At 39.9% G+C, this 26,966-nt stretch overlaps 1 protein-coding gene and 1 pseudogene across 6 annotated transcripts in view; one reads left to right on the forward strand and one right to left on the reverse strand.

The window, feature by feature from the left end:
* Positions 1 to 26,966, reverse strand: part of NCOA3 (nuclear receptor coactivator 3) — a 121,194-nt gene that overhangs the window by 6,963 nt on the left and 87,265 nt on the right. For 5 of the 6 annotated variants that reach the window (XM_060030673.1, XM_060030669.1, XM_060030670.1 and 2 more), the window contains 17 exons: positions 21,580 to 21,684; positions 20,531 to 20,703; positions 19,957 to 20,057; positions 18,576 to 18,750; positions 17,737 to 17,925; positions 17,464 to 17,565; positions 16,232 to 16,372; positions 15,813 to 15,960; positions 14,671 to 15,062; positions 13,619 to 14,490; positions 12,465 to 12,600; positions 11,302 to 11,496; positions 9,942 to 10,208; positions 9,717 to 9,843; positions 8,308 to 8,479; positions 1,445 to 1,738; positions 242 to 346 (listed from right to left, as the gene is read on the reverse strand). In XM_060030673.1, coding sequence (XP_059886656.1) covers positions 242 to 346; positions 1,445 to 1,738; positions 8,308 to 8,479; positions 9,717 to 9,843; positions 9,942 to 10,208; positions 11,302 to 11,496; positions 12,465 to 12,600; positions 13,619 to 14,490; positions 14,671 to 15,062; positions 15,813 to 15,960; positions 16,232 to 16,372; positions 17,464 to 17,565; positions 17,737 to 17,925; positions 18,576 to 18,750; positions 19,957 to 20,057; positions 20,531 to 20,703; positions 21,580 to 21,665 — 3,675 coding nt within the window. In that variant the 5' untranslated portion in view covers positions 21,666 to 21,684. The remainder of the gene's footprint in view (positions 1 to 241; positions 347 to 1,444; positions 1,739 to 8,307; positions 8,480 to 9,716; positions 9,844 to 9,941; positions 10,209 to 11,301; positions 11,497 to 12,464; positions 12,601 to 13,618; positions 14,491 to 14,670; positions 15,063 to 15,812; positions 15,961 to 16,231; positions 16,373 to 17,463; positions 17,566 to 17,736; positions 17,926 to 18,575; positions 18,751 to 19,956; positions 20,058 to 20,530; positions 20,704 to 21,579; positions 21,685 to 26,966) is intronic. The other variant, XM_060030674.1, reaches the window with a different exon arrangement.
* LOC132438460 (ubiquitin-ribosomal protein eS31 fusion protein-like) lies at positions 24,416 to 24,949 on the forward strand (annotated as a pseudogene).

The raw sequence follows: 26,966 nt of genomic DNA on the forward strand, positions 1-26,966 counted from the left end.
AACTTTAAAAACATGAATCCGTGTTTTTTAATAAAAGAACCTCTCTTCCTCTGATTCTTCCTAGTTACCAGTAGGAGAGACAAAGGGAAGAAAAAGTGTGATGGGACCGTGGGATGGGTTCTTACACAAGAAATTTGGGATTATGTACTGTCTTTGTTTAATAAACATTTACTGAGAGTCAAGCATGGGCCAAGCCCTATGCGGGGCATTCAGCCCTGAACACGGAGAGACTTATTCTCACCTGGGAGTTGACCTGAGGCTGCATCATGGGCCTCATCACCGCAGCCCCACCAGCAGTAGGGTTTTCCATTTTCATTTCAAGTGCCTGACGGCTCTGATTCAAAAACTGGGGAGAGACAGAGTGGTTAGAATGCAAGTGGAGCACGTTAATGAGCCCAAACAGCTGTCCACACCCTTGGCACCACCCAGCGAGGTCATGAAGACACCTCTGAACCCATTAACCGGGCTAAGTCATGGCTAAGCTGAAGAGCACACTTTCACATTTCAAAAAGGTTGGTGCTGGAAACCCCTGGCCTGGCATGTGTGGCCTTCATGTTCAGCAACAGGAAGAAAAGTGAAAGTGCAATTCTGCAGCTTAAAGAATGTCTTCAGCAGGAACTCAAAGAATTTATAAAGTCAGATTTTCTCTGGGATTACTTAGGCTATTGGGGAAATAGCTTTAATTTGATCAAAGGTAACACTGGAAAAAACTACTTCTGCTACCTTTTCCTGGGTAATTTTTAGTGGAAAGAAATGGTAAAAAATGATACCATGAACGCATTAACACAGCTTTCCTGAGTACCTACGCTTTTAGGAACATTAATGCACTGGAAGGGTCTCCAGCTCACTGGATTCTCAATTCACTCATCTGCTTATGTGGTTCGATCCCCCCACATTTAAGAACTCAGTGCACTCAAGATACAAAATAAAAATAAATTTTTTTTAAATAAATTTTTTAAAATGTGTTACAAAGGAAACGGAAAAAAAAATATTAAAAGAGCTCAAGTTGTATAACACATCTAGAAAGCAGAGGTTCCTTACTCAAAAGGTTCCTTACTCAGAGGTTTCTGCTCAAATCAATAAGGTTTCAACATCTGGCTATTAACATTAAGGACTCTTAATAATAGAAATTATCTACCTCTAAGACTACAAAGCCATCAAGAAACCTCTTCTCCCCCAAGAGCAATCCTCTCGGACATTGTTTATTTTTCAACCTGTACAATAGAATATTCTTATAGAAAGGTATCCAACTCTAGTACAACCACTCCCTAGCAAGGAACCATCCATACAAGTAAAATGTTAACAGAAATGAAAACGAAAGGAATTTCTTCGGTTGACGGGGGATAGAGAGCCAGTGGCAAGAGCCCTGAAAGAACACAGTCCAAAAACAAATGAAAGAGGAGGAGGCCAAAGGGAAAGCTGCTTCGGGCATGTGACTGGTTACCTGCTGGCCCTGCAGCCTCTGCTGAAGCTGCATTCTAAGTTGCTTGGGAGTGTTTGTCCGGGGTCTCATGATGTTGGCCCGAGGGTGCATTCCTTGGAGAGGAAAACCTCCTTGCTGGTTCATCTGATTCATCATTGAGTTAAAAGGTGGTGATTGTCCCGGAAGATTAAAGGCTCCTTGCATTGGAGGCCCCTGTGTCGGGTACGTCTGCCCATATAAGGCTGCCTTCTGCTCCATCATTACTGCCGCTTCTTGACCTTGGAAAGCATCCTGTTTGGACTCCAAAGCTTGTCCCTAAACATCAAACACATAAATGAATAGTAAAGTACACGTGGGAAACCAACAGAAATACAATGCTCTAAAGAAGGTGAAAAATATAAGTCAATATATGTGAACGATGACGTTGCAGAATTCCAAAAGCGAAATCAAATTTATTGTCTTAAATTCCATGAGACCAGACACCAAACTATCTTTTAATAGCTGTGCCCTAGTGCTTACGGAGCACAGGGTCTCACGCAGGGAGACACTCAAATATTTTCTGAGCCAAATATCTACGACGTATTGAGTACCTGGAGAAATACTATTTGTTCCAGACAAGATTTCTGTACCAACATTGACCTCCCATGCCAAGTGTAAAATAAATCAGTGAAAATCACTGAATTCTCATGTAATCTGCACAAGAATGCTTTTGAAGGTGGCAAGAGGCGAGTTTAGTAGAGACAGGTAAATCAACAACAGCCCATGTCCCCTGAGGTGTATTCACCACATGAGCAAAACCTAAAGGTGGGGCGCTTCCCTGGTGGCGCGCAGTGGTTAAGAATCCGCCTGCCAATGCAGGGCACATGGGTTCAAGCCCTGGTCCAGAAGATCCCACATGCCGCAGAGCAACTAAGCCCGTGCGCTACAACTACTGAGCCTGCGGTCTAGAGCCCATGCTCTGCAATGATAGAAGCCACCGCAATGAGAAGCCCGCGTACCTCAACGAAGAGTAGCCCCCACTTACTGCCAACTAAAGAAAGCCCGTGCACAGCAACGAAGACCCAACGCAGCCAAAACTAAATAAATAAATAAATAAATAACCTAAAGGTGGTCAGTCATCCACTATTTGTACGTGAGAAGGAGAAAGAAACCTATTAACTCAACAAGTATTTATTAAGTGTGTTACATGCCAGGTATCACTTCTCTATGTGCTAACCATGCATACAAAGCAATGTCCAGCAGAAAAAGAAGTAAAAATAAACACTCTGAAGGAGGGGAGAGCCTGCCATGTTCAGACAAGAAGAGCCACGCAGGTGCTGCATCCACCTTTAACTCCTCATCCTCGGGCACAGCACAGGATGCCAAGTGTGCAGTTGACACTTCACCAAGTCTCATCCTAAAGCACACCTCACCCCGCGGTGACCGTGGCACCATTCTCTATTTTCTCCCCCATCTCAGGCCTTTCCTTGGAGGAATGTTAAGAGTTCATCCGCCCTAGGCCCTCTTCTTTCCTCTCGCTACCTTTTCTACTCGGTCTCCTCAGCCACTGGTGACAACTGCCAAGTTTCTTTCTCCAGCTCCAATGCCTCGGACTCTTAACTGTGCTCATACAGTTAAGAGTGCTCAACATCTTTACCTGGACGTCTTGGGCATCTCAAACTTAACATGTAGAGAACAGAAGGCGTGATTATCAACAGTCCCTCCCACAAAAAAAAAAAAAAACCCGATTCTTCTCCAATCTTCCCTACATCACAATAGATGGTAACACCATTCACCCAGAGCTAAACGCCAGCAACTCCGATTCCTCAGTCTCCCTTCCCAACTGTGAGTGCATATGTGTGCAGACAGGGCGCAAGTCCTGTCAGCTTTTCCTCCGTGACATGTCGCATGGCCTTCCCTTCTTTTCATTCTGTTGCCATGACCCTTCCCAAGACATCTCCCTGCCATCTGTGCGTCTGCTCTGTGCCATAATACCAATTCCCTACTCCAGACGGCAATCTGAGATTTCTGTTTATAAAGTAATCACACCATAATATACTCTTTCTTGCTAACCCTGATAAAATGACAGCAGAAAGTTAAAAGGTAGTATTTATCCAAAAAAAAAGAGAATACTGAAGGCAACAAGATAAAAAATTTCAACAGGCATCTGGAAGACAGAAAGTGTAGGGAGGAGTAAGCAACTCAACACAGCAGAAAAACTGAGACCCATGTGCCTGCAGAGAATACCCACCTGAGGACTGAGTCAATGTCTCGCATGGAGCCAAGGCAGCACTCCACTGGGGACAGCAGAAGGTCAGGGAAGGCGCCCAGACAGGGGGCTAGTTAGGAGGCTGACTACAGACCGGGGGAGCCCTCAGCCATCAGACTGCAGTACGACTCAACGGCAACACTGGATGCCAGAAAACTATGGAACTACTCTTTCAAAATTCTAAGAGGAAATTACTTTCAACTTAGAATTTAATACACGGCAGCCAGAGGTGCAGTGGGGTGGAATAAAGACATTTTCAAACACAGAAGGACCCAAAACTTGCAAGGACAGAGAAGTTAACAGAAATTTTGTTTCAGCAAACAAAGGAGTAAATCAAGAAAGAAAATGACTTGAGATTCAGGAAACTGAGGATCCAACACAGGAGAAGAGTGACAATTATTAATTTCTAGAGCAGGCTCAAAAGGGCAGAGTTAAACAGAGGGACATGGAACTATAACAGGGAGAGAAAGAACTGAGGAATTATCTAATGTGTCTGACCACGTGAAGAAGAAGAAAAAAGTCAGAGAAACTTTTAGCAGTAAGTATGTAGAAAACAAAGCAAATAAAAAGACAAGGCAATTAACTCAAACAAACAAACCCAAAACAAAAGCCTATGTAACTACACCTGGCTCAGCAATGAGCCAAAATGATGTAAATATGGGGTACCTATTTATTTAAAAACAAGGGACATAGTCACCTTGAGGGGAGAGAATGCATGTGCCCACGCGTATGTAGAGGGTATGGGTGTGAGGGTGCGTACTAGAGGAAGGGGGTATAAATACAGATCCATAACTTCTTACCTAAAATTCCAAAAAATTTTTAATTCTTTAAAAAAGACTAACAATTTTTCATTAGTGCCAAATGTATTTAACAGCAAAACCTGGCCTGAACTTGTACGAAGCAACACATAATCTCTGTAATATCCCACTTAGTGTGATTATGTATTTTGCTGTACAAGTATTAGCATGTTTGATCACAGGCTATTGCCCAAAAATTACAGTATTGCTCGAAACTCTATCAGGAGTATGTTGTAATATATGGTCCCATGCACAATTTCACCCTTCTAAGATCCAAAAATTCCTCAATTCCAAAGCATATCTGATGTCAAGGTTCTCAGATAAGGGACTACAAACGCGTAGTCAACTATCATATCTGGAAATCAATAGATACAGACTGAAGTTGATAAAGAAATAGCCGCATAGTCATATTTCTTAGAAATATTACCAAAATAAAGAGGTGAGTTTCACCATCTCCCAGTGGGGCAAAGGAACTGTGGTTCTTCAGTAAGCATATTTTCCTATCATTTTATTTTTAAATTAAAAATGGATTACTTTGCTGAAAAATAAAAATTACAACAAAAAAGGAAAACTGGTCTCATCCTTACCCTGCTTACAATCCTTCCATGGCTTCCCAATACACAGAAAAAGTCCAAACTCTTAAGACGGCTTTGTAGAACCTAGCCTCCATGTACCTCCCCCAACGTCATCTCACATGGCTCCCTCTCTGTTCTCACCAACCTCAGCCACTTCCTAGAACCCGCAAGCTCTTTCCTGCCTAAGCAACTTTGAGTTAGCTGTACCTCTTCTGGATTGTTCTTTCCCTAGGCTGTTTGCCTAGCTAGCTCTTTCTCATCCTTCAGGTGTCAGCTTACATGTCATCTCTCCAGAAAAACCTTTCCTGACTATTCAAGTCAGTCCCCACTTATTCTTTATCTCATAATCCTGGTTTTGAAAACACAAACATTTTTAAACTGAAGAACAAAACTATAAACAAGCCCCCACTAAAAAGAAACTGGATGGACTTCCCTGGTGGCACAGTGGTTAAGAATGAACCTGCCAATGCAGGGGACATGGGCTCAAGCCCTGGTCCAGGAAGATCCCACATGCCGTGGAGCAACTAAGCCCATGCGCCGCAACTACTGAGCCTGCGCTCTAGAGCCTGTGAGCCACAACTACAGAGCCCGCATGCCACAACTACTGAAGCCCTTATGCCTAGAGCTCGTGCTCCGCAACAAGACAAACCACCTCAATGAGAGGCCCGCTCGCTGCAACTAGAGAAAGCCTGCATGCAGCAATGAGGACCCAACGCACCCAAAAATAAATAAATTTATAAAAAAAAAAGAAACTGGGCAAACTATTTACAATATAGACAGGTTAACAGTCATCCTGCAAACATGCTTTTTTAGAGATTTTTTTTTTTTTTTTTTTGCGGTACGCGGGCCTCTCAGTGTTGTGGCCTCTCCCGTTGCGGAGCACAGGCTCCGGACGCACAAGCTCAGCGGCCATGGCTCACGGGCACAGCCGCTCCGCGGCATGTGGGATCTTCCCGGACCAGGGCACGAACCCATGTCCCCTGCATTGGCAGGTGGAATCTCAACCACTGCGCCACCAGGGAAGCCCTAGAGAAAATTTTTGACATCCCACCCTATCCTAAGAAAAGGTCCCTGTATTTAAAGGTCTCACAGCATCATATGCCTTTCCTCATAACCTCTCCTTCACCATGTCTACTTCTGTGTGGTTCCTTGCCTGAGTTCTGGGAGCAGGAAATAGGTTGTTCACTATTGCTCCTCAGTCTCTAAGGAAAGACTGATTGGCATATAGAAGACAAATATTTGTTAAATGAAGTAATCAACAATCAGTAACTAAAGCATCGCTACAGATCAACAAAATAAGAACCCCATCAGAACTATTAAACTATTAAACACATCTCAATGGCCAAAAAATATAAAGTATGTTCAATCTTGCTAACGAAAGAAATACAAATTAAAACAAGAATCTTTGTTGCCCATCAGACTGGCAAGGATTTGAAAGAATAATCATGCTCAATATTTGTCCCGTCACTTGCTCTTTCACACTCTGGGTTCTTTCATCTTCGTGGGCCATGGCAGCAGTGCTGGTGAGGGTGATGGACTGGAGTCATCACACCCTGCTGTGGAAAAGCAGCTATACGACCATCTAGGAAAGCTGCCTGAGATTATGTATATAAACCTCTAAAATAAGCCCTCTAACCCAATCATCCTTTTTCTTGGATTGTAGCTACTAGGAAAACAGAAAAAGTGAACAAGATGTAAGTAATTCATAGAATTATAACAGAAAGTATTTAGGAACAATTAAATTTTCATCAGTAGATAACTGGTTAAATAGTGTTCAATAAGATGATACTATTTGGCCATTAACATTAAAGATGTATACATTAAACAAAAAAGATGATTGACGATGACTTTCATAAAGTAAAACAGGCCACAAAAGTATTTTAAAAGTCTGCTTTTTTTTTTTTTTTTAATATACACACACAAGTTACTTATGATTCTTTGTGCCAAGATTATGGAGGATTTTCAACTTTTTAAAAAAATACGTACTTTTGTGATTGTCAGATTTTTATATAAGGACCGTTAACTATTTTACATGAAGACAAAGAAAACTATTTCCAGCTTAAATAAAATTCTAGGGGATTTTCCTGGTGGTCCAGCAGTAGAGAATCCAGCTTCCAATGTAGGGGACGCTGGTTCGATCCCTGGTCGGTGAACTAAGATCCCACATGCCGCGAGGCAACTAAGCCCACGTGCTGCAACTACTGAGCTCATGCACCTCAATGAGAGAGCCGTGTGCCACAAACTACAGATCCCACGCACCCTGGAGCCCACGCGCCACAACTAGAGAGAAAATCCGCATGCCACAACGAGAGAGAAGCCCACGCGCCACAACGAAAAGCCTGCACCGCCATGTCTCAACAAAGATCCCGAGTGCCGCAACTAAGACCCGACGCAGACCAAAAACAAAAAGAAATTCTAGTGGCAGTTAAAGCTTCTCGGTCTTCATGTAACCCTCACTTCCTCCCCCAGCCAGGTCAGACACGGCTCCTCGGTCAGAGTCACCGGTGGCTGGTACCCCCAGGTGTACATCATCACTGCCCCGTGTTTCTCAACCACCCTTTAAAAAGTTCTGTGCAGTGTTTGCCACACTGAAATGTAATTCTTTTTATACACATTTGTCTCCCCGACAAAGCCTGAGAACCCTGAGGATCTTTCCCATTTATCATTAAACACACAGACTTACACAAGTGCCCCCAAACACACATCCTATAATGAAAAGATCCACTACAAAATGTATGTTTCAAAAAAAAAAATACAGATTTGTAAATGGCATATTTTCATAAGGCTGAATAGGTAACTAGGAATAGGAGATGATGTTGTTGGGATATTCACAGATTTACCAGTGTAAACAGGTTTTGTTTAACACAAAAAAAGCTTGCCTCCTCAGAGTATACACTGGTTGTCCAGATAGTAGAAAGAGGTAATTATAAAAATGAGGATTCAACTAACATAAGCAAAAAGCAGCATTTTAAAAACTGTATAGTAGTTTTAGTGGACCATTTCTATGGTTGCCTAAAATCTGACATTTTATAAAACAGTAAGTTGCTGGAAGTTCTATCACAATTATAAAGTATATTTTCTAAATTTAATGCTGGTATCCATGAATGTAGTGCTGTACATAAAGAAGAGATACACATATAGGCACTGTTGTACATGGCTTCATGGATATATGCGAGCACGCATGCACACAGACACAGACACACACACACACACACACACACACATACACACACACATTTCTACGTCCACAGTACTGCTACCTACTTGATTTACAAGTTCAGGAATGCCGAGAGCTCTGTCAATTTCTTCCAGGCCTGTGGCATCTGTGTTGCTCAAGAGTGTGTGCAGCTGGTCCAACAATGCTCTTTCATCACTCTGGCCTTCAAGGTTAGAAGGTGGCCCAAGGAGATCATCCAGGGAATTCCTAAGAAGTGGCCTAAAAAGAGACTTAGATTCAATTTCAATGGTGCTTTTCCTCTTAAAAAAAAAAAAGATCAAAGTAACTCCGCACAGTATTTTTAATATGCAATAACTCAAATAATACAAGTGTAAATAATAAACTAACAGAGTAGCAGAAAAGAACAGCATCAATTTAAATTTAAGACCCACAATTTTAAACCTCACCAGGTCATGTTCGACCACCATATCTAGATTACAACTCCCAACTCCACCACCAAAATGTAATTGCTAGATCCCTTGACATTTAGAGGATAGCAGAGATTTGGGAAAGGAGATTGGAGGGATGAAGAGGGTGGTGTTTTCAAGACCCTACAAGAACAGAAGTGGTAGTAGTTAGGATATTGCAGGCTGGAGAAATCAACAAAAGAATGGGGAAAAAGGTAGAAATGCTGAACTGAGCCCAGGGTTCTACCAAAATAACTTTGTTTCATACACGGCCCACAGAGCTCATGTATCGACAAGTGTAATACAAACCCCACAGCAATGCCACAGTTCTCCAACACATTACAGGGGCATGGAGCTAGACATTTAAAAATTCTGTGATGAAACTATTTGTTCTCTACTGAGTAGAGAAGCACTCAAGTTAATAAGCTCATGTAGTTACATTTCTGTCTACTCAACAGATCAATTCATTTTTCTTTGCTTAATTTATTGTAGAACTCAAGTCAGAGCTGACAGTGACAGGTAGCCTCTTTCATGCCAATGAGTTACTGACCAAACTTAAAAAATGAAATAGACATAACCCACAATCTTTCTTTCACAAAAATAGAAGCGTGCTATATTTCACTTTCACCTTCATCCCTGAAATGTTTTAAATAATTTTAGAAAAGAATTATCGAATCCTAAAAAATGAACTTTCCAGAAAACTGAGGCTCACCCTCTGCGGACCATTTATCTTGTCAAACTAGTGCTAATTTATCCCTCTCCTCACGGAGGAGGATTGTTACATTATGAGAGACGACCATGGCACATGGAGGCTCCCAGGTGTGACCACTCAACAGTCCCGATCGCTGAGAGATACAGTCCTGTCTCCTCCCTCTCCCATGAACGCACGCTGTCTCAGACTCAGCCTCGCTTTTACACACAGACGGCAATGAGTACCTCAATTACAGAGAGTTTTTCTCATTCTCTTTCAGGTTTGTTCCTGTGCTCTCACCCTTTTCTAGATAATCCAATGCTTACATTTTCCACAGGGTCACGTAATAGAGCCCCACCTATTTTGAGTCCCATGAGGGCCTTGTTCCATGGACAACATGCCATCTGGCCAGGAACCAGGTTGGTTCGATGGTGCTGCTTGGCCATAAGGACTGACCCCCATCCCCATGGGAATCTCACCGGGCCCTGGGGGAACAAAAAGAAAGGATAAATTTTCAAATAAGCCAAAGGCAAAAGTTAGCCTAAAACATCTAATTTTCTTTTCTTATGAAAGGAATGCTTACGCATCTGAAGCATCTGCTGCTGTTGCTGCTGCTGATGATGATGCTGCTGCAACATTGGTCTCACACCTGGGATGCTACTGGACCGAAGAGGCATGGCGGGCATTGAGCCACCCATGGCAGGCCTGGGTAAAGAAGCATTATAATCCGTTCCCGGTCTCCCCATGGAGCTTGAATTCATAGGTTCCATTCGGCTGGCCTTTGAGTTTGGTAAGCCCCAGTCTCCTGAGGAAGGAGTCTGATTCACAGTCACATTTCTGTTTGGTCCACCTAAAACAGAAATTAGGTATTTTCCATGTTACAGTGAAATTCTTCTTATGTACAGGTGCAGTCATTAGACACATGAGCCTTTGTCATTCTAAAAAGAGGGCGGGCCAACTGTTAAGACATTTCTGATAAGCCACACAGGCATACCTTCACTGTATTGCGCTTCAGAGACACTGCGTTTTTTACAAATTGAAGGTTTGTGGCAACCCTATGTTGTCGGATGATGGTTAGCATATTTTAGCAATAAAGTGTTTTTAAATTAAGGTACGTACATTTGTTTTTAGACATAATGCTATTGCATACAATATAGTATAGTGTAAACCTACATTTTATATGCACTGGGAAACCAAAAAATTAACGTGACTCGCTTTATTGTGATATTTACTTTATTGCGGTGGTCTGAAACAGAACCTGCAATACTGCTGAGGTATGCCTGTATTGCTATGTATTCATTACAGATTAGAAAATGTCTTGCAAGACTTCCCTGGGGCACAGGTTCAATCCCTGTGAGAGAACTAAGACCCCTCATGCCCCACAGCGTGGCCAAAGAAAAAAATGTCTTGGACCGAAAGTCTCCTTGAGAGTTTAAATCACCAAGACACAGAATAAATGAAGAATACTCATGAAAGAAATATGCTACTGTTATTCAAAATCCTATTAATTCCAATTAAGTATTTTAAATTTGCTTTTCCCAAAAGAAATTTTTAATCATTAATATTCATTAGAAATAACATATCAGGGACTTCCCTGGTGGCGCAGTGGTTGGGAATCCTCCTGCCAATGCAGGGGACACGGGTTCAAGCCCTGGTCCGGGAAGATCCCACATGCCACGGAGCGACTAAGCCCATGCGCCACAACTACTGAGCCTGCCCTCTAGAGCCCGGGAGCCACAACTACTGAGTCCACGTGCCACAACTACTGAAGCCCACACGCCTAGAGCCCGTGCTCCGCAATAAGAAGCCCGCGCACCGCAAAGAAGAGTAGCCCCCGCTCGCTGCAACTAGAGAAAGCCCACGCACAGCAAAGAAGACCCAAGGCAGCCAAAAATAAATAAATAAAATTTAAAATAAAATTAAAAGAAAAAAAAATAACACACCCATGTTTGAGCCATAATTTTCCTGACTATCCATCATTCTTGGATTGCCACCCAACATGGGTTGCTTTGGTAACATGGGGAAAGCACCAATATTCTTTACTGGAGGGCTTGAGCCAACGGAAACAGGGCTGTCTAGAGACACTGCTCGGTTATATGGAGGACGAACAGACTGCACAGACTGTGGACTCCTCAAACCTGTTAAAAAACATAAAAGCACAATACATAAATATCCTCTGATGATTCAGTACATAAATAATCAAGTACAAGACATAAATACCACCCACCCAAGAATGTCTTTCTTACCAAAATAAACACTGTCTTCCTTTACAAAATAAATAAGCCCCCCAAAAAAAGAAAGAAAAAGAAAAAAGAAGCCTTGTATTCCAAATAAAGTAAAAAACAAGAGTCTCGGTCTTGGCTGAAGTATTAGGCACTGTTCTCTAGCCTGATATGGTCATTCATATTCTGCTTCACTTAATAGTAAAAATTTTACCAATGTTTCAAACTCCTGGAAGTTCTTTAACATGCATATTTAAAGTTTAAAATTTTACAACTAAATGTAACCAGGTAAGTTGCCTTCTAATCAAGCAAGGAGTAAAACAAAATTTCCTAACCTTTTTCTTTTTGTTTTTTCTAACCTATTTGATTGATCTAACTTTCCATTTCAGTTTCGGAAATAGTGCCACTAAAAATGAATAACCACCTTTCCAGATAATTGTGGATTATTCTTTTTCAATTGATACATATAATATATCCTTGTTAAACTGATGAATCAAGAAACACTCAGCTATAGGACAGAGGTTGGGTAAGAACCAGCAAACACCAAAGTAAGTTAGTGTCAAAGGACAGGTTTTGATTTGCTTTTTAATCCAATTCTCTGTGCCTAAGACAAATAAAGGTACTAGTAGGTACAGAGTACCTACTACTCACCTGCAGCAACCAGAGAAGAACATTTTCCTATAAGCCCTGTGATTACTGGCATCATATTAGTTAGAAATGGGAAACTATCCAAAAAGCTTTTAAAATCACCTACATTATAAATTAGTAAAAGAAACTAAGGTGGAGTACACATTTTAAAGTTGGATCCTAGTTTTAATTAAGAGTACATACAGGTGTGCAGAAAAGTTCAAAGGCAGCAAGAATAAAATCTAGTTCTTTCTTACCCAGAGAATTAGTTCCTTGAAACATTTGTTGCTTCGTTACCAGATTACTACCATTTGTGGATATGGAATTACTGTAGAAGTCAGAATTAGTCAGATCACCAAGAATAGCATCTAGATTATCCAAGTCTCCAGATCCCTGAAAATAATTTTTTTTAATTAACCTGTGTACATTACTAGATACATAGGTATAAAACATACTCATCAGAGGAAAAGAGATGAAATGGGAACAAGTAAAACACAATAGTTACCTGAAATGGTAACACCCAACTTAGAGGCTAGCTAGCTGATTATGACCCCTATCCCTACACTACTTCCTTGAAAGTAAAAACATAAAACAGTAAAAACAGTTGAAAATTCTGGGATAAATCCGTGGGTTTGGAGGTGCTTTCAAAGGGGCATTTTTAAATTTACCCTATATGTTTAATTCTCAAACTGCAGGATATTTTCCAGCAAACATTAGTCAGAATCATGAGCTGACAGAGATGTCTGCCTCTACACATACTTCTGAAAACATGTATGATTAATAATAAAAATTTTTTAAAAAATTTTTAAATAATAATAATAAAAAAATAAGCTGATGTTCAACAAGATATTCATAGCTATGCTTTAAAAAGGGCTTTTGGTCAATACATTTGGGAAACACTAAACAAAGTTAAACACACATCCTAACAATAGGACTTCTCCAAGACTTTATTTTCTCAGGTGCATATTAACGTCTTCCAGAATAGTGTTCCTCAAGAGGAGTCTGGGAAATGCTTGTATAGAATGTGATCATGTATATGAAACTTGATCTTAGGTAAAAATCAAAATTCTGTTGCCTAATACAAAAGGTTTTTTCCCATTTCTACCATACACTTAATGACCCAATGTGCTCATTCCAATAATAAAAACTTCCATGAAAGATTTCAAATTGCCTACTAATGAGGTACAGTCACATTTGAAAGCACACATATCTGATTATTTCTACACTGCATCATAATACACTTTACTGATGCTCAGAAGAGCTACCGAAAAAGTGACAGCTCCAGATTAACTTCCATTAAATAAACCTAAAACAGAAGGTAAGAATCTGTGCATAACACACTGTCTTTCTAACACAGAAATGCAATGCTGAAATACAATGCCTAAGCTAGAATATACAGAAGACAAGTTACCTCTTCATTTGTTTCTGTCTTAATTTTGGCGTCCTTCCCTTGACTTGAGCTCGGGATGGTGGAGCTGCTGCACTGGCTCACTTTACTGTCTACGCCGCCTTCCACTTTGGGCTGTAGTTCTTTGGAGAGCGTGTCACTAGGATCATCCCTGTCCAGCAGGTACCTAAGCAGAGCATTATTTTCCTTTCTCTTAGGGCTTAGTTGCTCCTGCTTGACGTTTCCTTCTACACAAGACGTTGTACTGCTAGTGTCTTTCCCAGTGGCTTCGGCGGTAATCTTGGCTACCTCAGCCGGTGAATTCCCATTCTGCAGCAACTTGTGCAAAATCCGGTGCTTCTCTTGCAGCAGTGACCCGTGCATATTGGATGTGGAGGACACTCCTCCAGACGTCGAAGAGGAGACCCCAGAGGGGCTGGTGACACTAATGGAAGAGTCTTTACAACTTGAATCCAGGGGCGAGTTGGTCAAGGAGGAATGACCCCGGTCCTCAGAAGAACAGGTAAGTAACTGCAGTAATTTTTTGTGACCTTTGCTTTCCAGAGGACCCCGCTGATTCTCTGGCCCTTCCGCACTGCTCTCCTTACTTTCTTTGTCATTGAGGTGATCTCTGCTATTTGACTGACACATTGAACTCTCCACTGGATTCTGGTCGCAATACAAGCCTAGGGGACTCTTGGAATCTTGACTGTTCACTTTACTTGGTTGACTTACATTCATATTGGGAGAGTTATCCAATTTGGGACCTGGTGAAGACAGAGTAGATAAAAGAGAAGTCCCTACTCCCTCACTGATAGCTTGAAGGGCACTGAGAGAGCTGCTAGAAAAGCTGTGACTCCCAGTATTGCCAGAAGATCCCATGGGAGAGTGCACACCTGGATTTGGAGAGAAGTCAGGAAAAGAATTAGACTATCAGATGCTATAACAAAACACTACTTAACACTTCAAAGTTTCTGTTTTAAAATGAATTAACTTTACAAGAATTACAATGGTATGGATAGAGAAGAATTACTGAAAAAGAAAAAAATAAAGAAAAGGAAATGTAACACAAATACCTGCAACAGGAGAAAACTGATGTGAGGCCATCTTTGGACTCCCACGATTACGCGGAGAAATCATAATATTCTGCTGGCTGGAGCCAAGACCAGGACTCCCATGTGGAGGGCTACTCATGTTGAGACCATAGTTGTTGTTCTGGTAGGAAGATGGTGACTGCATGCCTGGCCCAGGGTTCACTGAAGCTATGCTACCGGAAGGCCCATACCTGGCTCCACTCATCTGCCCCGTGGCACCGGGCTCAGCCACACCGTAGGTCCTGCTGCTCAGCATCTGCAAGCCGGGGTTTGGCGACATGTTCATGCTGCCTACTGAACTGTTGCATCCAGCTGCTGGAGGTCTAATGCCTTGTCCAACAGGATTCGGGTTTGGTCTATACCCATTCTGTTCCCTGCAAAGAAACAGAACAATGTTTTACTAAAAAATTACAGGCATGCGTTAAAAGCCTGCATCAGATTTTTTTTTTTTTTAAGGATGAAGTAAGTGCCCCAGAAACTTAACTTCTTAGGCGCCATTCCAATGCCTAGTGACAATAACAATCTAGACACTGATCAGTTATTAATCTAATAACATACTTTTATAATAAGCCACAGAATCTAAATGAGTGACACCATCAGAGTGCCACGAGGGGCCCCAAGCTATGTTAGCTGGAATCGCAGTGGGGCTTTACAAGAGTTCTCATATACCAAGGGGTTAACCTGGAGGCGCCTGCAAATTACTCAAGATGATTAATGGGTGAATATCCTGCTCCTTCCTGGGTTGCTCATTTACCATTAGCAACAGCAATAGTAACTATTTCTTCTTGAAGTCTACCTTCAAATTTTAAATTCAATCCCTAAAAGCAATGTAATATATCATTAGAAATGAAAAGTAACAGAGGTAGTCAGATTTTATGTATTCTTTTATCCACTAGCCTTCCCATCCTCCAGCTTTCCCAGGAATTAATTAATGAACAAATCCTCATTTACACATAAAAATATAACCTTAAAGAAAACATACTTTAGGAATCTAAGTGCACTTCAGCAAACCCAACCACTGCCTGCTTTTCTTCTTAATTTTTCTTCTCCCTTTTTACACTAATAATAAAGCACCTTGAGAACACTGCTGCATTTAATGAGAATACAAAGTAATCTATCATTACCTCTGAAGAAAGTGGGTTGAGACAAAGCCGTGACGATCATTTGTCACAGGATTTCGGAAGAGTTTGCTTTTTGTCTGTGCAGTCACTACAGTGCCATCAGCCAATGAGAATCGATACACTGGGGTTTCTGCATGGCCATGGATATAAGCTTTTGGAGAAAATATCCCATTACTAGTAACTACAACTGGCAAAACAAATGCATACAGGAGAAAACAGAAAGGAAATATACAAATCCAACATTTTCAAAATCCAGTGAAAGACTGGACCCCACCAAAATTAGGCTAACATAAGAATGCTCAAGAATCATCTTCCTACCCCACACAGACAAAAACAACTATGGTCACGTATATACTTATTGCTCTATAGCACATCAAACACAATGACAAACAAGATCCAGAATTAACCTCCAAATTCTTTACCTTCTTGATAGTGACGTTTCTGGGACCATGACTGCCCATCATTAAGACTAAAAAATCTCTGGATACACCTTCGGATTATATCTTCAAAACCAGGCCTCATGGAAGACCTCAGTGAATTTGTATCTATGTTGACAACTTTTCCTATTAAACAGAAAATTGCCACTGTGTTTAATTTCATCATTGTTCATTATCAACTGCACTGACTTTAATTCTTTACTCTCATGGGCAAAAAAGGGCAGACCAAAACTGAAATTCATGTTGATGTCAAGAATTACTCCCAGTAATTCCCATTAAATTACCCGTCTTTTTGAAGTGCACTTCTTTATGAAAAATGGATTTGAAGTTACAGAAAAGAAATACTGGCTTCTGATTTGAAATGTATTTGGAGAGAAAGCCAGGTGCGTCTACTTTTTTTTTTTTTTTTTTGCGGTAAACGGGCCTCTCACTGCTGTGGTCTCTCCCGTTGCGGAGCACAGGCTCCGAACCGCAGGCTCAGCGGCCATGGCTCACGGGCCCAGCTGCTCCGCGGCATGTGGGATCTTCCCGGATCGGGGCACGAACCCATGTCCCCTGCATCGGCAGGCGGACTCTCAACCACTGTGCCACCAGGGAAGCCCGCATCTACATTTTTTTGTGTGTTTATCTGAGGGATTTTAAGTGTCAAACACACCTAACTTAAATGCCCAAGGTTTCGTTGAATCTCTCCTAGGGTTGTATAAGAAACATAAGGGACTTCCCTGGTGGCACAGTGGTTAAGAATCCACCTGCCAATGCAGGGGACATGGGTTCAAGTCCTGGTCCAGGAAGATCCCACAAGCCGCAGAGCAACTAAGCCCATGTGCCACAACTAGTGAGCCTGAGCTCTAAAGCCAGCAAGCCACAACTACTGAGCCCATGTGCCACAACTACTGAAGCCTACGTGCCTAGAGCCCATGCTCCACAAGAGAAACCACCGCAGTGAGAAGCCCATGCACCACAAGGAAGAGTAGCCTCCGCTCGCCACAACTAGAGAAAGCCCCTGCACAGCAATGAAGACCCAATGCAGCCAAAAATAATAAAATAAAAAATTAAATTTTAAAAAATAATAATAATATTATAAGAAACATAGGAAATAATCCATGCAAAGTATTTGTTACAGTGTAGGCACTTAAATGATAGTGCAGGCTGTAGAAAGTTAACTTTTATAAAAATTTTCAAAATGAACAAAACATACACACACGCACAGTTTTTACCTGAAAGATCATGTCTAGTAATAAAGCTCTCAGGATTTGATGGAAATGCTCTTTCTCCTGTGGTAATGCGGCGTGCCACACAGATCATACAGGATTGCAAATCTGCAATAGAAAATTTAACCAGGTAAGGATTATACTTAACCTTTGGATGTGTCTATTCAATAGGCCAGTAAGAACATGGAATTCAGTAGGAAGAATTACAATGGAAATTACAAAACTACAAGTTGGGCTGCTATTGTTTGACAATCACCACAAGCATGTGATGACTCTCACCTTCTCCCTCCTCCATCATAGCACGTGGCTGGGACAGGGCAAAGCACTGCATCGTTTCATATTTCTGGCGCATTTCAGGACTAGTGTTTATGTCTTCCAGAACGTCGTGTGGTATTTTCATCAACATACGGCAATTAAATGTATGGCTTTTTTGTCGCTGGGTCTCATTTGTCCAGGTAACTCCATTAACTTTAGAAAACAAATTGAAAGGAGATTTTTAAAAGCTGGCAATTCAGTCCATGACTATCATCAAAAATTTAAGCTATAAATCAACTATACCCCAATTAAAAAAAAAAATTTAAGCTATACATATTTTCTCATTATACATCTTCCATAGTAATTTCTACAATAACATTTCAAAGTGGCAATATATAGAACACTGGAATAATTTCAAATTCAACAGGTATCTCACTTCTATTTTGTAACTCACTGTATATCTTAAACCCATGAAATGTATACCAAACTCTAAATTCGTATTTGAAATTTTGCTATCTACCACTTGCCCTGTTCTACATAAATCATCACTTGGCTCTGTAAAAGGTATATTCAATTTTCTAAGAAATGATCAAGAAAAAGAAATTTTTTTAACTTACTTAGAAAATACAGGGACTTCCCTGGTGGTCCGGGGCTAAGACTCTGTGCTCCCAATGCAGGGGGCCCAGGTTCGATCTCTGGTCAGTGAACTAGATCCCACATGCCACAACTAAAGATCCCCCATGCCGCAACGAAGATCCCGCATGCGGCAACAAAGATCCCGCGTGCCATGACTAAGATCCAGCACAGCCAAATAAATAAATAAATATTTTTTAAAAAAAGGAAGATACACATTAAAAGCCTACCTGTAGATTTTGGTAAGTTTTTAAGAAAATCCTTTCTGTCTTCTTCATGTAAAATATTGTAGACACTTGTGTTAACCAGGTCCTCTTGCATATATTGCAGGTACTGGGTGACATTTTCTGACACAAACACAATGTTTCCTTCACGATTCACCACAAACAGGAAGCCATCCAATGCCTGAAGTGGGATATGTTAATATTGGCTATTATGGACTGAACTGTATCCCTTCCCCCACCAAAATTCATATGTTGAAGCCTTAAACCTCAATGTGACTGTATTTGGAGATAGGGCCTTTCAGGAGGTAATTAAGGTTAAATGAGGTCCATAAGGGTAGCTCTAATCCAATAGGACTGGTGTTCTTATGAGAAGAGAGGCAGATACCAGAAATGCACACACACAAAGAAAAGGTCACGTGAAGACACAAGGAGAAGGCAGCCATCTACAAGCCAAGGAGAGAGGTAGGTCTCAGGAGAAACCAAGCCTGCCAACACCTTGATCTTGGACTTCCAGCCTCCAGAACTATAAGAAATAAATTTCTGTTGTTTACGCCACACAGTCTGTGGTATTTTGTTATGGCAGCCTTAGCAGACTAAGACACCAGCCATAGTACTAAATAGAATTTGAAAAAAACTGTTGATTTAACAACTGTGAGCCATCATTTCTATTAACATTAGCACCCTCAATACAGGGCTGTATGAAAAAGACAATGTGAAAAGATGACAGTAAAGACAAAATCTGAATTATAACATCTAATCTAATTTTTGAAGAATTACTTCTTCAAAGGAGTTTTTAAAAATATGAAAAATCATCCTTAGTGCTTCCCATTTTTCCATTTGTTACCAAGTCAAGCTACAGGAACTATACCACTCCTTAGTGAGAATTTACAAAGAGGAACTGAACTGATCAACTAAAAAGTAGCTGGAACAAACTAATTGGAACAAAAACAGTTGATAAGTGAACCTGAATAAAGGGCTTCAGGTCATGACTTAAAAAGAAACATTCTGTAAGTGCTATAGCTTAACTCAATCTATTTAAGACAACTACTTACAAAAAAACACGTATTTTAAGTCTTAAAACTTCCTCAAAAATATAAAACTGTAGTGTGCCATACTATCAATTATGCAAAAATACACAAAAAGGTCTGAGCTAAAATATGCCCAAATGCATTTTTATTGCGGGGAGGCAGGGCACCACAGGACCTCATGAGTTATGTATATTTTAAATACAAGAGCATTTTTTATCATACTCAGAATACTGAGTTCTACCTCATGAAAAGAAACATTTTCTTTTTGCTCTCATATCCTAGCCAAAATTTTTTTCTTTCTTTCTTTCTTTCTTTTTAAATCAACTCAGCTTATCGTATAGCTAAAACCTTGTACTTGCCTGAAGTAAAAGTGGTCCTAAGGAGTCTTTATCAATAACTCCTTGTCCTGTGGAAGATACATCAGCTTTCTGAACATCATCATCACTGGAAATAGCTTTTCCTAAAAAGACATAAGGCAATACTACAAATAGCATATATATCAGTTATAGATTATATCCACCTTCAAATTGTTCCCCGAACAGACACAGACACGCACACAGATGTGCACAAGCACATACACATTTCCTGATAAGAAAACGATGCTACAGTTTTTAAAGGTTAAAATTAAACTTCCGAGTCACCCAGGAGGACAGAAGATACTCTAAATTTTCTTTCCCTACTAAATGTACTATCCCATTGCTTCCTGAAAGGGACCTAACAAGTGACAGGGTGAGCAACACTGGCCTTCTCCCAATCCTGGTGACTGTTTCCTAAAGAGCAAAGCTGGTCAACTCATCTGTCCATCTAGCCCCACAGAGGACAGCCCTCAAGGAGCAGCAGTTCCCACCTAAGCAACAGGTAGCAAAAGGCAAATGTGAACACAGTTAACAAGTTCCTTCTAAAAGACTTGAGTGTTTTCTTACTTTGTATTACCTTGCTCTTTTATTTGACGTATCTGTCTTACTGTTTCCTTTAAAATTGCACATTTATCTGGTTTGACATTGAAGTTGTCAATATCACTAAGATTAGCAGATATCAGTTCAGCCAATTCTTCAATATATTTACTCTCCTGCTCCCGTCTCCACTTTTCACCACTGCAGGTAAGGCTGGGAGGGGGGGTGAAAAAGGCCATAAATATATCTATCACAAAAGAGCTATGAGCAGAATCAGTACCTACACAACACCGTTACACTCATATATAAACAAACTAAATTCAGCCCATAAAGACTACCAAAACATTGTCTTGGAGACCTAGTACAATACAGTTGAAATTCATGCAAACCTAAATTCAGATCCACCTGTTGTTAGCCTAGTGGCCTTAGGCATTAGTCTCATTTCATCATCTGGAAAATGGGGATAAATAGTCTTTACCACGAAGAGACAATAAAATTAACAAATAATAAAAACATTAATAGCTACTTATTAATTATGAGGTTTTATGAATTATAGGTTTTTTTATTTTGCAACCATCACAGTGAAATTCAAGTGATATTGACCTTGGCAAATACTAAAAAAGCTATGAAGTATCACTACATAAAATAGAATATTTTATTTCTATTTTTTAAACTTCTAACTTCATTCAGGAAAAGAATGATGAAATCTCACAATTGCCAAAATATCAACTTATAACATGTTCTTAAAGGATACTAAAGATTCTTACTTGTAATAATCTTGTTGATCTATTCCTAACTCTTACGTCCTCTATTGAGAAATGCTTCTTACAACATCACACAGTTAGTATAATATTCTCATTTCTATCTGAATCAGCCATAAAGCCTCTATTATAACATAAGAATGTCCCCATCTCATCATTGTACCACTGTACTTACTACAAAGCAAAATCATATTATTTAAACAAAGACAAAAACAAACAAATAAATCTAACCAGAAAATGCAAATAAAGAAAGCTGAAATGGTATCTTCAAAACAAATAAAGGCGGGGGAGGCGCCCTTGGTGAAGTATCAGGAAATAAACTGCTTACCCTTGTCCTGGAGTATCACATGGCAACTTGCGTTTTCGTGAATCAGGGGCCAGTGGATCCAGGGAGTTTTCTCCTAATCCGCTCATCTTGAATATACATCAGCAACTAAGAAAGAATAATAAGATACAAACATTATAAAATATTCATGACTCTCATAAAGGTGTCATATGCTTGAATGGCTGCATTTTGTAATTCAGAACTGCTTTCCCTAAATAGTTAGATAATTCTCAAAATTCTTTATAGTACACAACTGTTCTGAAGACCTCAAGAGTTCATATTCCAGTTTAATTATGCAGAATGTCCATCCAACCCCAGGACAAATGTTTCTCAAGACTGAGTAAAAATGCGTATATTTACCAAACGTAAGGTAGTTAGCTAGTGGGAAGCAGCCGCAGAGCACAGGGAGATCTGCTCGGTGCTTTGTGACCGCCTGGAGGGGTGGGATAGGGAGGGTGGGAGGGAGGGAGATGCAAGAGGGAAGAGATATGGGAACATATGTATATGTATAACTGATTCACTCTGTTATAAAGCAGAAACTAACACACCATTGTAAAGCAATTATATTCCAATAAAGATGTAAAAAAATGCGTATATTGAATACCTCACAAAGAACAAGGCATCTTCTGCATAGTTAATAAGAAAAAGAGACTGTCAACTCTCCAACTGATAAAATCCTAAATTTTACTTATACACAAATGAGATCTTATCTTGTCAATTGGTTAGAAGTCTTCAAATGATAAATACCTAAATTATTTTCAGGCTATTTTCAAGGTAGCACATTTTTTCCTTAGACCATTTCTTTAGTATTTATCATCCAATGTGTTTTTCTTCTGCTACTTCAAAATAAACTGAGATTGTGTAAATAACATGTAAACTCCATACATTCTGCTTACAAATTAGATGCACAACAATAAAACTCCAGGTGGGAGGATTTTGAGAAGATCCACAGAACAACAATTATTTTAATATTAACTGATGGAAATATAATATGCCTTGGTTAAAGTTGCATTGATAAAATAAATGCAGGCTATTGTTGAAAAAAGAGCAGATTTTAATACTCAGTGGCTCATAATTTTAAGACATCTACTAAGCCTTCACTTAACAAGAATTTTATTTGTCTTAAACTCTTGTTTACGAAGACAATCACTGCTATAAAGAATTGCAAGTCAACGGAGAAGTTCAAATACTCCAAACTACTTTTTCTTCATTTGTTAAAATGCATCTTGCATTCCATCTAGTCTGAGACATACATTGAAGGATATAAATTTCCACTAGGTGGCACAATACTGCCAGGATGAGAGACAAATAGAAATGCAAAATTTTACACAAGATCCTGATCAAACTTAAAATATGTAGCTTTAAAAAATCAAAATCGGAAGCTTTAGATTACATTATCATCTTTCAGATGTTCTAGGTATGAATTAAACACCAATGAAATTTATTCTACCAATAATTTTGATAGTAAAATGTAAAGGCTGAAAAGCTGATACGTTTTAAGAACTTGGTGTGGCTTTTTTCTCACATCGTAAGTTAAAATAAAAGAGAAAAGAACTTAAAATAACTTTCACTAATGTGGCTTGCTTATTTATTTACTTGTTTATTTGTTTATTTATTTATTTATTTTTGGCTGTGTTGGGTCTTCACTGCTGTGCACAGGCTTTCTCTGGTTGCGACGAGCAGGGGCTACTCTTCGTTGCGGTGCACCGCCGTCTCACTGCAGTGGCTTCTCTTGTTGCAGAGCACAGGCTCTAGGCGCATGGGCCTCGGTAGTTGTGGCTCGCAGGCTCTAGAGCGCAGGCTCAGTAGCTGTGGCGCACGGGCTTAGTTGCTCCGCAGCATGTGGGATCTTCCCAGACCAGGGCTGGAACCCGTATCCCCTGCATTGGCAGGTGGATTCTTAACCACTGCACCATCAAGGAAGCCCCCACTAATGTGGCTTAATGTCATGATTTTAAAGTGTTAACCACGGGGACTTCCCTGGTGGCACAGTGGATAAGACCTTGCGCTCCCAATGCAGGGGGCCCAGGTTCGATCCCTGGTCAGGGAACTAAATCCCACATGCGTGCTACAACAAAGAGTTTGCATGCCACAACTAAGGAGCCAGTGTGCCACAACTAAGGAGCCAGCGTGCCACAACTAAGGAGCCCATGTGCTGCAACCAAAGAGCCCTGGAGCCGCAACTAAGGCGCCTCCCTGCCACAACTCTAAGGAGCCCGCTTGCCACAACTAAGACCCGATGCAGCCAAATAAATTTTAAAAAATAAAATTAAAAAATAAAGTGTAACCAGATCCCACAATGCCACAATACTATATTCTTCAAAAATGACAATGTCATAAAAGACAAAGTCTTTAAGTATTCCAGATTAAAGGAAGCTAAAGAGAAATGACAATTAAATGCAATATTTGATCCTATACTGGATCCTGTACTAGAGGGGGAAAATGCTATAAACGACACTATTGGATCAACTAACAAAATTTAGAATATGGACAATAGATAAAGTATTTTACCAATGTTAAATTTACTGAAGTTTATTTCTGTACTGTGGTTATTTAAGAGACTATCCCTATTCTTAGTATTTAGGACAAAAAAGCCATTATGTACACAAAGGACCCTCCAATGTTTGGGGGGGGGGTTACATACAAGTGAGTGAGCGAGTAACAGGAGAAGAGGAGGGGAAGGGAAGAAGAGAAAAGAAAGGATGCCAGCAAATTGTTGACACTGGTTGAATCTCAGCTGGGCAGAAATTTTAAAATTCTTTGTACTATTCTTTCTCTTGCAACTTTGCTTTAACTTTAAAATTATTTCCAAATAAAGTTAAAAGTATGTTCATCTTTTCGGATCCGCCATCTGCGGTGGCACCACCGCCAATATGCAGATTTTCGTGAAGACCCTGACGGGGAAGACCATCACTCTCGAGGTCGAACCCTCGGATACAACAGAAAACATAAAGGCCAAGATCCAGGACAAGGAAGTAATTCCTCCCGACCAGCAAAGACTGATGTTTGCTGGCAAGCAGCTGGAAGATGGACGTACTTTGTCTGACCACAACATTCGAAAGGAGTCCACTCTTCATCTTGTGTTGAGACTTCGTGGTGGTGATAAGGAAGAAGTCTTACAACACTCCCAAGAAGAATAAGCATAAGAGAAAGAAGGTTAAGCTGGCTGTCCTGAAACACTATAAGGTGGATGAGAATGGCAAAATCAGTCACCTTCGTTCGGGAGTGCCCTTCAGATGAATGTGGTGCTGGAGTTTTTATGGCCAGCCACTTTGACAGACATTATTGTGGCAAATGTTGTCTGACCTATTGTTTCAACAAACCAGAAGACAAGTGATTGTATATTGGTTAATAAAAGACATGAACTAATGAACTAACGTTAAATGTTGAGTTTTATTCCAGTGATTTTAAAAGTGGGTTTTAAGCATCAAATTAATCGCACTATTTTCTTAGGTAACCTGTACTTGGCAGAATTATGTTGTATTTGATACCAGCTGTCTAGATACAGGCCAGTTTCTTTGTACCTCAGCAGTATTGACATTTTTGACTGATAATTCTTGGTTGTAGGGACTTTCCTGTGTATCATAGGGTGATGAACAGCATCCCTGGTCTGTACCCACTCGCTGCCAGTAGCACACCACCCCTCCCCACAACCAAAAGTATCCAGACATTGCCAAATGACCCCTGGGGGTGGGAAGGAACCTCCCCTACCCCCAGATTGAGAAACATTGGTTTGTGTGAATTGGTATTATAACCTTGCCTAAAAAGAAGCTACAACATATTGACACTTGTTTCCTACAAAGGAAGTTGAATGGCAGCAGAGCTCTCAAGTTACCACTTAAAAAATTCATCTGCATATGGCTGGTTCACTTTGTTGTACAATATAAACTAACACAGTATTGTGAAGCAATTATACTCCAATAAAGATCTATTAAAAAAAAGTATGTTCAGTTTTGATTTCCAATTTTCATGTTTAAAAAGAAAAAGTGATTCCTTAAGATCAGAAATAGAACATTGTAAAGCAACTATACTCCAATAAAAATTAGTTTAAAAAAAACAGAAAGAGTAGTCACGACTCAATACATTTAGTTTTATATTTGTTTCATTCAAAGGTTATTTTTAAATTGAGTGGCCAACCATCCAGTGAATAATAGCATTTTATTTTAAAAATATAATTTACTCCACATTCTAGATATTATTTCCTTACTTTGACGTTAAACACAAGCTGAATCCTCAAAACTGCGTAATGAACTCTTTAGTGGATAACAGCATTTAATTTGAAAGACATAATTTATTCTATGTTCTCAGTATTATTCCCTTACCTTGCTGTTACACATAAGCTGAATCTCCAGTACAGTTTAAGGTGCCTAGCATATAAGAGGTGATCAATGAGTATGCCTTGAAAAGTACTGAGGAAATGGAACATTCAACTTATCAAGTCATATTTTGTAAAACAGATTTTCCTCCATTCTGATTTCTATAAAAGTTCAAAGGTTACTTTAAACTTTTAAAATTTTTTACTGCTACGGTTGATATAGGATGTCACTGAAATGAATTTTAGAGACGTAAATTACATCAATAGAGAATCAAAACCATGACAGTCTTAGTATGAAAAAAAATAATCACAATTATCATGTAAACCAGAAGTGCATACATGTCATTCACGTTAAGTCAATGTTTATGTGCATATAAGAGAAACCTAAATATGTCTACCTATGTCCAAATACACATGTGGCTCCTTCTCTTGATGTGGCAGAACAACAAGCTATAATGTGCACATGACTGTGCAGTCTACATGCTACCAAGTTTACTGTTTCACAGAGTCCAATGATCTCTAGTAACAGAGGTAATTATCCAGAAATGTACCAATGCAAGATCCTAATTTAAAAACCACAGTAGTGGGACTTCCCTGGTAGGTCCACTGGGTAAGAATCCACGCTGCCAATGCAGGGGGCCCGGGTTCGATCCCTGGTCGGGGAACTAGATCCCACACGCATGCTGCAACTACGAGTTCGCATGCTGCAACTAAAGATCCCGCATGCCACAACTAAGACCCGGCACAGCCAAAATAAATAAATAAATACATATTTAAAACAAGAAAAATAAAAAGTAAAACCACGGTAGTGGTGTTTACTCAAACATGAAGATATCAATATAACTAAGATATAAAATAATTTTCACATTCTATTTTTTTAGGAACAGGTTTGACAGATTTCTTTTTCTAGTTCTTAGATAGGGACCAACCTTGGTACTACAATCACTGTACCATGCCTAAAAAACCACATGATGTCCAAGTTTGAATGACAAAATACTGTATAACAAAAAAATCAAAGTAGAATAAATACATCCTTTAAATTTCATTTGGCTGAAGAAAATGTTCAACATTAGAA

Source organism: Delphinus delphis, chromosome 15, assembly GCF_949987515.2.
Source record: "Delphinus delphis chromosome 15, mDelDel1.2, whole genome shotgun sequence".
NCBI lineage: Eukaryota > Metazoa > Chordata > Mammalia > Artiodactyla > Delphinidae > Delphinus > Delphinus delphis.